The sequence below is a fragment of the Hemibagrus wyckioides genome, linkage group LG05, assembly GCF_019097595.1.
Source record: "Hemibagrus wyckioides isolate EC202008001 linkage group LG05, SWU_Hwy_1.0, whole genome shotgun sequence".
Taxonomy (NCBI): Eukaryota; Metazoa; Chordata; class Actinopteri; order Siluriformes; family Bagridae; genus Hemibagrus; species Hemibagrus wyckioides.
Genome location: NC_080714.1, coordinates 4,204,259 through 4,219,258, shown reverse-complemented (window position 1 = coordinate 4,219,258; position 15,000 = coordinate 4,204,259). Strand labels below are relative to the sequence as shown.

Below are 15,000 nucleotides of genomic sequence, written 5' to 3'. Positions count from 1 at the left end.
TTTCAAATATTTTTCAGCTTGCGTAGTATGTGTCCAGTTAGTCTGTGTTGAAAGGTCAGTGGAGTTTAAAAGTAAGTCACGCAAAACTTTAGACAATTTTTAAGCCGGAGCAAAACATGACCGTGTAGCTAAACGCTATAGCGCTGGATATCTTGGAGAACTAGCGCAAAATCTGTTCGCCAAGATGCTCATTAGCCTTGATTGCTTATTAACCTTGTCTTCGCTGAGCGACTGCAATTACAGCAAACAGGAAAATGTGCAGATTAGATTTTGTGTATTTTTTGTGGGACACACTGTTCCCTTTTTAGTATTTAGCGACTCGAACCCTGAGAGCGTGATGCTTTCTGCTCCACTCTAATTCGACTCAGTAGGTAATAAACATCTGAGCGCTAGAACAGGTTATGATGGAGAGCTTGGAGGAGATCTCCAGCATCTTCTCGTCCTCTCCTGTGGACGGTGGAGAGACGGATGAGTGTGTGAAGTGAACAGGTTTAAGTGGCAGATGTAGATGGGATGATGGAGATGGAGTCACAGGCGTTTGGAGACGATTCCGCTGGCATTTCAGGAGGGCTGGAAATGCTCTTAGTGTGTGGGTTAAGAACCACTTTATCATCATTGACTCACCGAGAGAGAGAGCTATTTGTCTTCTCTGTCACCTGCCCCACATCTCCCTTTTTAATCCCATCATTCCTTCTGTTTCTTCATCTTTTTCTCATTGTTCCTCAACTCCGTGACTTCCGTTGTTCATCTCCGTTGTTTCTTTCTCTCTCTCTCTAACTCTCTCTCTCCCACACTCTCTCTCTCTTTTTTCTCTTTTTCTCTATCTATCTATCTATCTATCTATCTTTCTCTGCCTCCCCACTTCTCTCTGCCTCTCTATCTATTTATCTATCTTTCTCTGCCTCCCAATTTCTCTCTGACTTTCTCTTTCTCTCCATCTTTTACTATCTCTCTCTCTCTCTCTCTCTCTCTCTCTCTCTCTGTCCTGCAGCATATGCGCGAGGCTGCTGAGCGGCGGCAGCAGTTAGAGCTGGAACATGAACAGGCCCTGGCCGTCCTCAGTGCCAAGCAGCAGGAGATCGACCTTCTGCAGAAGGTGAGAGGTCAGAAGTCGCCGCACCTGAGGGCGGGGGAAGTTTCGGGTCAAGCAGTTAAGTAGCTTTATAACATGGCCCATGCTGTGGACATATGTCTAAATCTTGACAGCTGACATATTTCTGACAAACGGATACATCAGGTATAACACCTGGCAAGGAAGCGGAGATGGAGATGAAGAAACATCAGCAGAGTAAAAGAGGAACTGGACAGAATCTGATCTGACCAGTGATACCACTGGTGCCTGAAGAGCTGGTGATGAAGTCCAACAGATTTCAAATATAATGAAATAAACACCATGTCACTGGACACTGTGTCTTAGTGTGACTAAGATTTTGATCAGAGGCCCGAATCTGTTGGAAGACACCACCCACAGGATGGCGTGGGAAAGTGGTGCAGGTTTGACCGGTCCAGCTTGACATGTTTCACGATTTCTTTCAGCCCCTGATGTTCCTTCAGCTTCTTTAGTTATGCTCTTTAATCTATTATTAGTACATGTGGGTTGTTGTTGTTTGGAAGGTTGGGGTTCAAACCCCAGCACTTATACGCTGCCACTCTTGGGCCCTTGAGCAAGGCCCTTAACCCTTACTGCTCCAGGAGGCACTGTTTAATGGGCTGACCCTGTGCTCTGACCTTCACTGTGCTTTAATGTATATGTGACCAATAAAGGCTTCTATTCTATTTATTTTCAAGAACTTTGGTTGCTTGTGCCATAATTAATCCTTTAGCATCTCCTTTTCTTGAGGCTGGAAGAATTTTTCCAACTCTACCCTCTGACAGTGGTACATTCCACCAATTTTCACCAATCAGACAGCAGCTCCATCAGCGATCACAATCTTAGTTTGTATCTCACAAACCCGCAGCCAGGATGTGTGTATTTTTTGCTGGGAGGAACAGAAGTCGTGACCTTACTCGTATCAGCCAGGTCTCATTTGGATTCAGGACGAATATCACAGAACAAATACGCAGTAGTTACACACATCTCAGGATCGCTCCCAGGAGCTATTGCTTGTAGCTAAAAATAGAGCAGGCTCAGAGCAGGGCATGTGAGATGAGGGTTCGACCTCTGCAAACACACACTCCGAGTCAGGAACACGGATGGGAGACGTAAATTTCTATCTACACTAGGGTCCAAAATTGAGTCCAGTGCTATATCAAGAACAAATTGAGTCCATATGAAGTGCTAGGTGGTAAATCTTTCTCCATTCTGATTGGTCAGAAGGTGTTTATTATTATTTTTAAAAACAGCAGATCACAGGTTTATTTCGAGGCGCTCGTTGATATCGTTTCCATGGTAACTACGATTTATGCAAGCACTTGTACGGCAGACACGCTATATAAACTGATTATATAACAACGTGCACATGTAATATACATGGAAACAGAAATATTTAAAAATGAGGGTTGAAGAGTAGCATGGGAGATTATTTAGCTACCCTGGAAACAGGTAAACGATAACAGGAAGCATTGACCATATTAGGAAAGCGTTTGATGAAACAGGACACAGCTTGTACACAGCCTGTACTGTATGCAGACTAACCAGGCGGCCATTTTGTTGTCTTTCGTGTAATTTCTTGGCTGTCGATCTATTCTGTGATTGAAGCAACCTACAGAGAACCACAGTTCATTATCATTCACAATAAGTACTTATTTTATTACAGTAAGACGAAGGGTGATCTGAATCCGGAGCTCCGTCACCAGTCGTGTTAACTCACTCATTAAACCAGAGATGTGTGTGACCTGCTGCCCGAGCGGGATCGCTATAAGAGAGCTGTATCTTTCTCTCATTTATTTCCACCTGATTTAAATGTTGAGAGCTGCAGCGTCTCAGCACGCCGGCTAAATTGCTCAGAGACGAGACGTGACGATGTGTGAAGTGTGCGATGGAACGTTTGACACGCTGTCTGTCTGCTTCAGCAAAGCGGCGGACTCTTACAATTACCGAGAAATAGGAAGACAGCGGGAATCACTTGCGAACGCACACAGGTAGACGCCAGCAACCAGGAAAAAAATAAATCAACACACAAACCTGTCGCATCATCATGAGACCAACGGCATGAAGGAAATGAAAGGAACGGATTTTCCATTTATGTCAGACAGCCAAAGTGTGTTTGGTGTCTGATGTTTGCTTCTTTAGTGTAGATTTATTCTTCAGGGTAGAAGTCTGATTTATTCTTTAGTATAAACTTCTGAGTTATTCTTTAGTATAAAAGTCTGATTTATTCTTTAGTATAAATGTCTGATTTATTCTTTAGTATAAATGTCTGATTTATTCTTTAGTATAAATGTCTGATTTATTCTTTAGTATAAAAGTCTGATTTATTCTTAAGAATAGAAGTCTGATTTATTCTTTAGTATAAACGTCTGATTTATTCTTCAGGATAGAAGTCTGATTTATTCTTTAGTATAAAAGTCTGATTTATTCTTCAGGATAGAAGTCTGATTTATTTTTTAGTATAAATTCTGATTTATTCTTCAGGATAGAAGTCTGATTTATTTTTTAGTATAAAAGTCTGATTTATTCTTTAATATAAACGTCTGATTTATTCTTTAGTATAAATGTCTGATTTATTCTTTAGTGTAAAATTCTGATTTATTCTTATGGATAGAAGTCTAATTTATTCTTATGGAAAGAAGTCTGATTTATTTTTTAGTATAAAAGTCTGATTTATTCTTAAGTATAGAAGTCTGATTTATTCTTATGGATAGAAGTCTAATTTATTCTTTAGTATAAAAGTCTGATTTATTCTTCAGAATAGAAGTCTGATTTATTTTTTAGTATAAAAGTCTGATTTATTCTTCAGGATAGAAGTCTGATTTATTTTTTTATCACATTTGCCTCACACCTCCAGTGTTCTGGGTTCGAGTCCTGCTCACTGTGTGTGTGGAGTTTGCATGCTGTCCCCATGCTTGGTGGGTTTCCTCTGGGTGCTCCAGTTTTCTCCCACAGTCCAAAGACATGTTTCTAGGCTGATTGGAGTCTCTAAATTGCCCATAGTGTGTGAATGAGTGTGTGTGTGTGTGTGTGTGCGATGGGTTGGCACTCCATCCAGGGGGTATCCTGCCTTGATGCCTGATGACGCCTAAGATAGGCACAGGTTCCCCGTGACCCGAGAGTAGATCAGATAATTTGTACAGACAATGAAAATGAATAGAACGCTGATTTATTCTTTAGTATAGAAGTCTGATTTATTCTTTAGTATAGAAGTCTGATTTATTCTTTAGTATAGAAGTCTGATTTATTCTTTAGTATAGAAGTCTGATTTATTCTTTAGTATAGAAGTCTGATTTATTCTTTAGTATAGAAGTCTGATTTATTATTTAATATAGAAGTCTGATTTATTCTTTAGGATAGAAATCTGATTTTTTTGGGGGGGATAGAAGTCTGATTTATTCTTTAGTATAGAAGTCTGATTTATTCTTTAGTATAGAAGTCTGATTTATTATTTAATATAGAAGTCTGATTTATTCTTTAGGATAGAAATCTGACTTTTTTTTTGGGATAGAAGTCTGATTTATTCTTTAGTATAGAAGTCTGATTTATTATTTAATATAGAAGTCTGATTTATTCTTTAGGATAGAAATCTGATTTATTATTTAATATAGAAGTCTGATTTATTCTTTAGTATAGAAGTCTAATTTATTCTTTAGTATAGAAGTCTGATTTATTATTTAATATAGAAGTCTGATTTATTCTTTAGGATAGAAATCTGATTTTTTTTTTTGGGATAGAAGTCTGATTTATTCTTTAGTATAGAAGTCTGATTTATTCTTTAGTATAGAAGTCTGATTTAATATTTAATATAGAAGTCTGATTTATTCTTTAGGATAGAAATCTGATTTTTTTGGGGGGGATAGAAGTCTGATTTATTCTTTAGGATAAAAGTCTGATTTATTTTTTTTTAGGATAGAAGTCTGACTTGTTCTTTAGTGTAGAAGTCTAATTTATTCTTTAGGATAGTAGTGTGATTTATTCCTTAATATCGAAGTCTGATTTATTTTGTAGTATAAAAGTCTGATTCATTCTAGATTTTTGCCTCGAGACGTCTCTGCCTTTCCATTCCTTTTAAGGCTCAATGTCTAATCTTCATCTAATTTTCACGACTCCAGGCTCAGGTTGAGGCAAAGAAGGAACATGAAGGCGCCGTCCATTTGTTAGAGGTGAGTATGAAAGTGTGTGTGAGTGTGTTTATGTGTGTGTGTGTGTGTGTGTGTGTGTTTGATGCATGTGAGCCGTTGTCTCTTTTCAGCTCAGCTTGTAGTTGGCTAATCCATGCATCATTTTCATTCCACATGCACGATGACTCATATTGGCGGCTCAGATCTTCCTCGCCCGCTGATATGACTTTAAGCTTCCGTCACCAAAAGAGAACCTTGTCTTATTCCTGTGCAGCCGGACATCTCTATAGATACGCAATGGCTTCATGTGGAAATTTACAAGCGAAATTTATTCCATGGCTCATGACGTTAACCCGGCGGCTTTGATTTCTCTGCCTAATTTCCGCACAGCAAACCTTCTCATATATATACATATATATATTTATATCTAAACTGTTTTCAAAAAGACTTTGCATGATTTCTGCATTTTTTTTTGGAAATAATTCAGACTGTTTGCCAGAGTGATTTGGTTTTTTCTCACATCTCTTGTCACTGTGTTATTGGTCTTTCTTTGCATATACAGAATCACTTGGACAGCATGCAGGTATTGGCCAGTTATTTTTCCCTTAACGTGTTTTCCCCTTCCTTTTCCCCTCCCACCCTATTTCCGTCTCGGGAATGTGTTCCTCGTAGCGTAGCCTGTAGTGATCTTTTCTTTGTCCTCCAGCCCAAGATGAAGAGAAGCTTGAAACGAGCTACGTTCATCTGTGGGATGTTTTGTATCAGTGTAACAGTTCTTTCATATATTTGTTTGCTTCGGTTATGTTTATTAAGATAGTCGGAAAAATCTAACACAGCCTTCTCATGGTGACTTTATTACAACAATAGAGAACTAACAACCTTTCACAAGTGAGCGTGTCGTAAAGAGACGGTCAGAAATGGACTCAGTGGACACTCACGGTTCGAAATTTGATCTCGCTGGAGCAAAATTCATTGGTTGAGCTAGCTAGTTCTTTTTCCACCTCCGCTGTTGGAGTCAATCAGCCAAGACATGGTGACTGTTTTGTGCTTTTACATTCAAACTTCGAGGCTTATGTTGACCGAACCCCATTATAACATTATCACATTTTCCTCAGCAATGTCTGGTATAACTCCCCCCTTTGCCCCTCCCCCCTTGAAGTCTAATGTTGGATTGAAATAAAGTGATTCGAACATTGTACACCGATCAGGCATAACATTATGACCACTAAGAGGTGAAGTGAACAAGACTGAGTATCTCCTCATCATGGCACCTGTGAGTGGGTGGGATATATTAGGCAGCAAGTCAACATTTTGTCCTCAAAGTTGATGTTAGAAGCAGGAAAAATGGACAAGTGTAAGGATTTGAGCGAGTTTGATGAAGGGCCAAATTGTGATGGCTACACCACTGGATCAGAGCATCTCCAAAACTGCAGCTCTTGTGGGGTGTTCCTGGTCTGCAGTGGTCAGTATCTATCAAAAGTGGTTCAAAGAAGGAACAGTGGTGAACCGGCAACAGGGTCATGGGCGGTCAAGGCTCATTGGTGCACGTGGGGAGAGAAGGCTGGACCGCTGTTTCAGCAGCAAATGGAGGACCGACAATATTAGGCACGTGGTCATAATGTTATGCCTGATGGGTTTACATTTTCACATCAAGCGTAAAAATTACTAAAAATTCTGTCGCTTTATAAAACTCCAGTATTGAGAGACTAGAACTGAGAGGAGATATTGTAACAGTGTTGTTTAAAGCAGGCATGTGGAGATTTTGGGGTGTACTTAGTAAAAAGTCTTGGCTGTTCGACTAGATTTGGAACGGAAATTGAGTTTCTCATTAAACTGTCTCTTCCAGTGTCTCTGATGGTCAGTTTGTTGGGGTTTAATTCTAGAAGGAGAGATTAGTCAGCTGCTGTGAAACTCTAAATATTGTTGAATATTAGAATTATAATTCAGTGCTGGTGTCCAACTGTGATTTCTGACCGGATTTATGACTCTACGTCTCAGTGAAAGGACTAACACCTTAAATCCATGACGTTTGTCCGATCTATTTTTTTTTATTATTGTTCTCCTTTGATGACCGCCGTTTGCTCCTGTCTCTGTTTCAGCTATCTGATGTTATTGCTTATTAAATTCTGTCTCAAAGCTCAAAACCAACAGGAACGGCCTCATGAGGGGCGGTCAACTTATGTAACCATATGTACTTCCTGTATTATAGAAAAATAGAAGCTAATGTAAAGAATAAATAGAAAAAATAGGTCACAGGTTTGTGCATGGGAAAATTGATCACAGTGACTGGGTTTTAGAGGGAGAGGGAGAGAGAGACAGAGAGAGAGAGAGAGAGAGGGAGAGAGAGAGAGACAGACATATACAGATAGACAGAGAGAGCGTGTTTTTTTGTTTTTAGGTCCTTTTTGTTCTTCAGTACTGGATTTGAACTCGAGGTTCATTAGCTGAGGGCTAACAATCAGGTCTGAGTTTCCTCATCAACGATCATTGTGCTGCGATACGATTTTAGACCCTCAACCCGGAATGTTCTGAGTTTAGCCTCCATGTCTGGGTCCATGATATAACTTGTCTCAGTTTTTTTGGATAAAAGCATCAGTCGCATCAGGAAAATCAAGACGGAACAAAGTTACCTAGTAAGGGACCGGTGTCTAGTCGACGTCGAGAGTGTGGTCACTAACTGACCCTCTGCTCGGTTTCTGGCTGTTTGCATGGCCCTCCTTCGTCGTGCTCGGCTTGTTAGCGATAACACAAACCCCCTGGTGAGACTGCGATACTAACCACACTCTCCTCTCTACTTTCACGGCTGTGTCTCGAATCATATACTCACTCAACTGTACATTTCTGTTATACTGATTATGCTGCAACATCACAACGTACCATGGAACCACCAGGAAAGTCCACCAATATTGAACCGATCCAATCCCTTTAGTTACTGACTCTTGTTAACGAAGTATCTCAAAGTATTACGTCATAGTATGCGATTCGAGACACGGCTTCCGGTTTTCCGATTTTCTAATCATCCCTCAGCTGAGGTACCCGGATGTCCAGTGTTCTGAGACGTGCTGGACATTCATACATCGCTCATGCCGCATGCCCTAGCTGTAAATGTAGTGATTAGGGCATGTTTAAAGACCCCAATTCAGATTGCTGTTGATTTCTCCATTCTGATTGGTCAGATGACGTCCATTCATGTTTATGAATCTGACGGTGGTTCCAGATCACAGCTGAAGAAAAAATGCTCACAGATGATGGTGTAGTTTTCTGTGAAAGTTGCTAAGATGACTAGCTGCATCTGGGAAAATCAGAGTTTTCAGCTCCTCTAGCATTTATTTACAGGAAGGAACTTGTTTGAATGTAGCTATAAATGGATAAAAAGTAAATGTCCTTCAATTAATTGACACCTTCAGGAAGTAACAGTAACGGTGTGTTTCCTTCATACTGTTATTATTCACTCAGTTTTACTCCTGGTGAAAAAAATCCTGAAAATCCTGGATTATCCGTCACCCGGAGAGTTGAGTGAGGAAAAAATAAGACTCAAGAATACAAGAACTAGCCCTCAGGTGTTTATAGCGTATATAACTTCATAATCAGCTCTAAGCTAAACCTGTATTTTTTTGCTGCCGTATTTTTCCAGACTCCAGACCAGACGGTCTGGAAGAACCAGGTTTTTCTTTGGAAGAACAGACAGGTTTTCTTGGATGTTTGGTATTTTTGTCATCAATAAGATATTCCAGGCTTGACCTAAGAAACAGAAAGAACAAACAGTTGATGTGTGAAATGCGAATCAAACGGTTGACACGCAATCAGACACGGAGCATGATGTAATTAACGGAATTAACAGAATGTCTAACAAAACGGATTAAATACACGCTAAATGTATTGCCGTCACCGAGACCAGAAATTAGCCCATAAGGGAGAAAAAGAGGTAAAGCGAAAGGTTCTGCTCTTTTGACAGTAAGGTCAGGGGCGAAACATTCCGACCGGGAATTTTGAAAATTCCCAGATTTTTCCCAGGAATGCTTTGTGTCATTGTGTACAGTTTAAGCCGTGTAAATGTTCCTGTAGTTAATTCTTGTTTTCTGTCTCCATCACTCCTTCCTTTATCACTCTCTCTCTCTCTTCTCTGTATCGCTCACTCTCTTGATCTATTTCTGTCCCCTGTTCTGTTTCTCCCCCCCATGTTTTTGCGCTCAGGCGAAGGTGAAGGAGCTGGAGGAGCGATGTCGGAGTCAGAGCGAGCAGTTTAACATGCTTTCGAAGGAGTTGGAGCGTTTCAGGGTGCAGGCCGGGAAGTTGGACCTGCTCGGCTCCGGACAGCTGACGGGAGGAGACTCGCCCGATTCCCCCAGCAAAACACCTTCACTCTGCTCTCTGCTCAACGGCCTGGGAAAGGGTGTGTGACATACACACACACATATACATACACACACAAACATACACACACACAAACACACATATGCACATATACAAACACACAAAGACATTCACATCCATACATACATACATACACACACATATACATACATACACACATACATACATACACACACACATACATACATGCACACATATACATACATACACACATACATACATACACACACATATACATACATACACACATATACATACATACACACACACATACATACATGCACACATATACATACATACACACATACATACATACACACATATACATACATACACACATACATACATACACACATACATACATACACACACATATACATACATACACACACACATACATACACACACACATACATACATGCACACATATACATACATACACACATACATACATGCACACATATACATACATACACACATACATACATACACACACACACATACATACATGCACACATATACATACATACACACATACATACATGCACACATATACATACATACACACATACATACATACACACACACACATACATACATGCACACATATACATACATACACACATACATACATACACACACACATACATACATGCACACATATACATACATACACACATATACATACATACATACACACACACACACACACATACACACCCATATACACACATACACACACACACACATACAAATACATATACACACAATTACACACACACACACACACACATATACACACCCACACACATACACACACGTGGTTAATTTGATAAGACACTAGCAAGAAGCGTTAACTAGCTTAGTGATAACTAGAACTAGCTTAGTAACACTGTTGCTAGGATACTAGGATGGACGTTAAGCATAAACTAGAGAAAGACTGACCATTTTATCAAACAAGACGTGAACATTTTCCTCTGATTTATCGGCCGGTGACTAAGAAACATTCATCATGTATTTTTTGAAGAATCCTCAGACAGTGTTGAAGTTTGTCTCTTCAGAGCACCCTGAAGTGTGAGGACGCACCCGGCAGCAGGTGTGTGTTGCTGCGCTGGGCATTAAATAGAAATGGAGCTTATACACACGTAATGAAGCCATCGATCAGACGCCGGACGCTCCCATGTGTCAGGATCCTGGCGTTATTACATCCCTGTGCATGCTGGGAGCATGTAAAGCTGACCTTTAGCTGGAGATGGAGCAGATGTATGGATTATTAGTTGGGAAGATAGATGGAGCCGCGCATAGACAGCGGATATCGGTGGAAGAGTAATATATAGGGCATGTGATATAATTACCGGACTCTCCAGTGTCCAGTCTGGCTCTTTAAAACGCTTTACACTGCAGTGCTGTTTGATTAGTCAGAAGGTGATATAGTTGGCCTGCTTGCATTAGGTGGACAAAGTGTGTAATGAGTGAGAGAGGAGATTGCTTAGCAGGATATTTAGCTTCTTCTTTGGTTGTTGTGGTTTTTTGGAAGGAGTCTCCAGTGTCGGTGCTTTGGACAGTTGTTAGGACAGGGCAGTTTTCGGGCTCGCCATAGCCAATCATTTCATCCGCATGTTTCGATTTGGCACAGGTTTTACGCCGGATGCCCTTCCTGATGCAACCCTCCCATTTAATCCAGGCTTGGGACCGACACTGACAGTTAACTTTTCTGTGGCTGGGTTAGCATCCTGCCCGGGAATCCTGCCCGGGAATCGAACCCGGGCAGCGGCAAATGGGCTTAAAGACTAAGGCACAAAAGTGAATGAAATGAATATTTGTACCTACTAAAACACATAATAACAGGAAGTAGTTTGTCTTGTGGAGTGTGGTAGCTCACTGGTTGCAGTTTTGGACTAATGATCAGAAAGTTGTGGGTTTGAATCCCAAGCTACTGCTGCTGGGCCCTTAAGCTCAGCTGTATAGATAAATGTAAGTTGCCCTAGATAAGGTAGTCTGCCTCAAGTGTTTTGTGAAATCATTATTGAATGTAACTAGAAATGGATTTTTAAAAACCCAGTGACATGGGTGGATGGATGGATGGATGATGTTTCTCTCGTATTCGTGCAGGCAGCGAAGGCTCCTTGAGCAAGTCTGTGATCTCGGAGTTTATCCGACCTCTGCAGATGAGCACGGGAGAGAAGGCGGAGCTGCTGTCCGTCAAACCCAGCTTCCTGTCACGGAGCACACCCTCCAGCCCCCGGCGAACCTGCCTCTCTGAGGTCCGGCCCATCTTCACTGCTGCTGTGAGTCAACCGGTCAATCAACGATCAATCAGACAGCCATTAAACACTGAAGTGCACACGCAGGACTGACCGCTTCATTAGTGACACTGGGGTCGTCTTTAATCACATTTTTTTCCCCGTTATTAAACTACAACAGACTGAATGAAATGTACATCCCATCCTAAGACTGCTTTTCTTTTTCTTTTTCTCTTTTTTCCCAATGTGCAGCTTACATTTCTCCAGTGTAGGTGTGAATTTGATAAAGATGTTGTTTTTGTTTTGTTGTTTTTGTGTTTTAGCAACACTACCACATCCCGCCTGTTGTTCTGGGTTATGATAATGAGATCTAAGAGCGTTATTTTTACCTCAACATAGTTTTTATCTCATCCTCTGTTACTGTGGTTTTAATGGCTGGAGTGCAGCGGGGTCACGTATCGAAAACGGCCCGCTGATAATGCTAATGACGGTCACAGTACGAGCGCATTTAATAACACAGTTTAAGTCTTCTTGCAAGCCAGGAGACTCGTGTGTGTGTGTGTGTGTGTAGAATAAGAGTCGAGGGTGTGAATCGTCCAATCTGTCTCTTCAGAATGTGTCCTCCTGCTGGAGTTATTGGCCTCCTCACCACACACCACGCTTCACCATCCGATACACACTTCATATTGCATATTTAAAGTGAAAAAAAGTCTCTATACGTCTCTTAGCAACTCTGAACTCAACTCTGAATGTGAACGTATCTCCACCTCCCCTTTTTCAGATGGAGAGAGAGCTGAACCTGTCTCCTCGTGCCAAGCCCAGGTACACGGCGAAGGTGCGGTTGTGTGTCGCCCGCTATAAGTGAGTATCAGCTCTCAGATCAGCATCAGTGCTTCCCCTATGATGCATTCATTTATCCTAAAGCATGTGGAATCACCTGATGAATAACTTCTGTGTTCAGTTATAATCCATATGACGGACCTAACGAGCATCCTGAGGCTGAGCTCCCCCTGGTGGCCGGGAAGTACCTTTACGTTTACGGGACCATGGACGAAGACGGCTTCTATGAAGGTGTGTGTGTGTTTTGTGTGCATGACTCGGATATTTGGGAATGCACAATATTTATCTGTTATACTTTTTGTTCTGGAATTCTAGGTTCTCTCCTCTATTTTTGGTAAACTTACCAATGCTGGAATTCTTCATTTTCAGTTAGATGTGTAATTTCTGAAAAATAATTCTTACAATTCATTCATTTATTAAGAGTTCATTGTAGACTGTTAAAAAAACATTTATTCAAAACATCGTGATGTTTGCTGTTGTCAGGGGAGCTGCTGGACGGCCAGCAGGGCCTCGTCCCTTCCAACTTCGTGGACTTTGTCCATGATGACGACTTCGGCTCGTCCTCGAAAGAACCGTCCTACCTCAACTTCACCTTCAACCACAGCAGCAGCCCGGCGTCGGTACCGAGCAGCGCGGTGAGCACGCTCAGTACGCTGCTCTCGGAGAAACTGGAGGCCCTGAGCTCCTGCACAGGCACGGGGACCAGCAGCAGCAGTGGTGTGAGCAGCATGGGAATGGGCACCGAGTTGGGCGTCATGGGTCCTGGTTTGGTCAGTGAGCCCCTGGCGCCGTGCGGCACGAGCTCGGGGACTGCCTTGCTGGACATGAGCGTGGATGAAGTCGGAGAAGACGTAGTGCCTTACCCACGGCGCCTGTCGCTCATCAAACAGCTTGTGAAGAGCGTGATCTTGAGCTGGGAGTCTCCTCTAGTGCCGCCCAGCTGGGGATCCGTCAGCGGCTACAACGTGGTGGTGGACCAGGAAGTGCGCGTCAGCGTGCCATGTAGCGCTCGCACCAAGTTTCTAGTGGAGAAGCTGAACCTGGCGGCACGCGCCCACCGCATTTCGGTGCAGAGCGTGACGGAGCGCGGCACCTCGGACCCACTGCGCTGCACGCTGATGGTCGGGAAGGACGTCACGGTGGCGCCAAGCCAGCTACGCGTCGACAAGGTGACTCAGAACTCGGCCGAGCTTTCCTGGATGCCCAGCGACAGCAACTACAGCCACACCATCTTCCTCGACGGAGCCGAGTACGACGTGGTCAAACCAGGAGGGTACAAGTACCGCTTCTACAACCTCAAGCCAATGACTGTGTACAAGGTGCGCGTGGTGGCAAGGCCACATCAGATACCCTGGCACTTACCGCTGGAGCAGAGAGAGAAGGTGGAGATCAGCGTGGAGTTCTGCACTCACCCTGCTGGTGAGTTCACTTCCTGTGAAAAATGGTTGAATGCTTTACCTTTTAAACCATAGACGTGAAACTCTAACAATTTAAACGTTGGTTTTGGGAACGTTGTGGCATTTTGTTTTAGTCTTTCCTGTTGCGTTAGGACACACACACACTTTTTCATTGTATTTTACTGATCTACATATCACAGTCAGCCAGATTACAAACAGTGGGAATAATCAGCAGGAATATATTATGTGCTAATAGATGGTTATAGATCATATGCTAATAGAAGGATTTCGGAAACGTGAAGCATGCAGTAAAGCAAACAAAACTCGTGTTCATTTCACTCATCGAGCCAGGAACCTTGGGGTGCTTTGGTTTGACGCATTCTTGCATCATGCTACATTTTGTGGACACCGTATTGCATCACCCTCGTACTTCTCTATGACTGCCGTCTCACAGCGAACACTTCCGTCAGTCCGAGATCTCCTCGCGATTTTCCTTCGCGATTTTCCTTCCTGTGCTACGTGACTCCTGCATGCGTCAGAGACTCTCAAACCTAGACCATACGAAGTAAAAACCCTGAAGCTGGGTAAAAACTCTTAGCTTTATTTATTCCCATAAGAATTAAAAGCCCAGCTCGCCTTCTTGTGTCCGAAAGTCTTTAAATGACCATATTGATTATTTCATTATACTCTGGATTAATTAGGGACTATTAAAATACTCCCAGAATCCAATAAACCTTTTTTTTTCTAACATGCGCAAGTGTGTAAAATAAAACCTGCTGCTTATATTACAAATCCAATAACCGTCATTGTTCAAGGCGTCACGGAGAGACAGGGTTACGGTGGGAATATCTGGAATCGTTACCGGGAAAACTGAGACACGGGAATAGCAGAAAGCTCAGAAACACACTTTTAGCAAGCAGTCGATCACATGA

General features: G+C 42.1%; 1 protein-coding gene across 14 annotated transcripts in view; it reads left to right on the top strand.

Moving 5' to 3' along the window:
• Positions 1–15,000, top strand: part of rimbp2b (RIMS binding protein 2b) — a 118,784-nt gene that overhangs the window by 70,621 nt on the left and 33,163 nt on the right. For 9 of the 14 annotated variants that reach the window (XM_058390435.1, XM_058390442.1, XM_058390441.1 and 6 more), the window contains 8 exons: positions 992–1,096; positions 5,206–5,256; positions 5,777–5,797; positions 9,409–9,607; positions 11,701–11,876; positions 12,613–12,692; positions 12,793–12,902; positions 13,155–14,090. In XM_058390435.1, the coding sequence (XP_058246418.1) occupies positions 995–1,096; positions 5,206–5,256; positions 5,777–5,797; positions 9,409–9,607; positions 11,701–11,876; positions 12,613–12,692; positions 12,793–12,902; positions 13,155–14,090 (1,675 nt within the window). In that variant the 5' untranslated portion in view covers positions 992–994. Of the gene's footprint in view, positions 590–991; positions 1,097–5,205; positions 5,257–5,776; positions 5,798–9,408; positions 9,608–11,700; positions 11,877–12,612; positions 12,693–12,792; positions 12,903–13,154; positions 14,091–15,000 lie in introns of those variants that run through there. The other 5 variants (XM_058390444.1, XM_058390432.1, XM_058390445.1 and 2 more) reach the window with 3 other exon arrangements.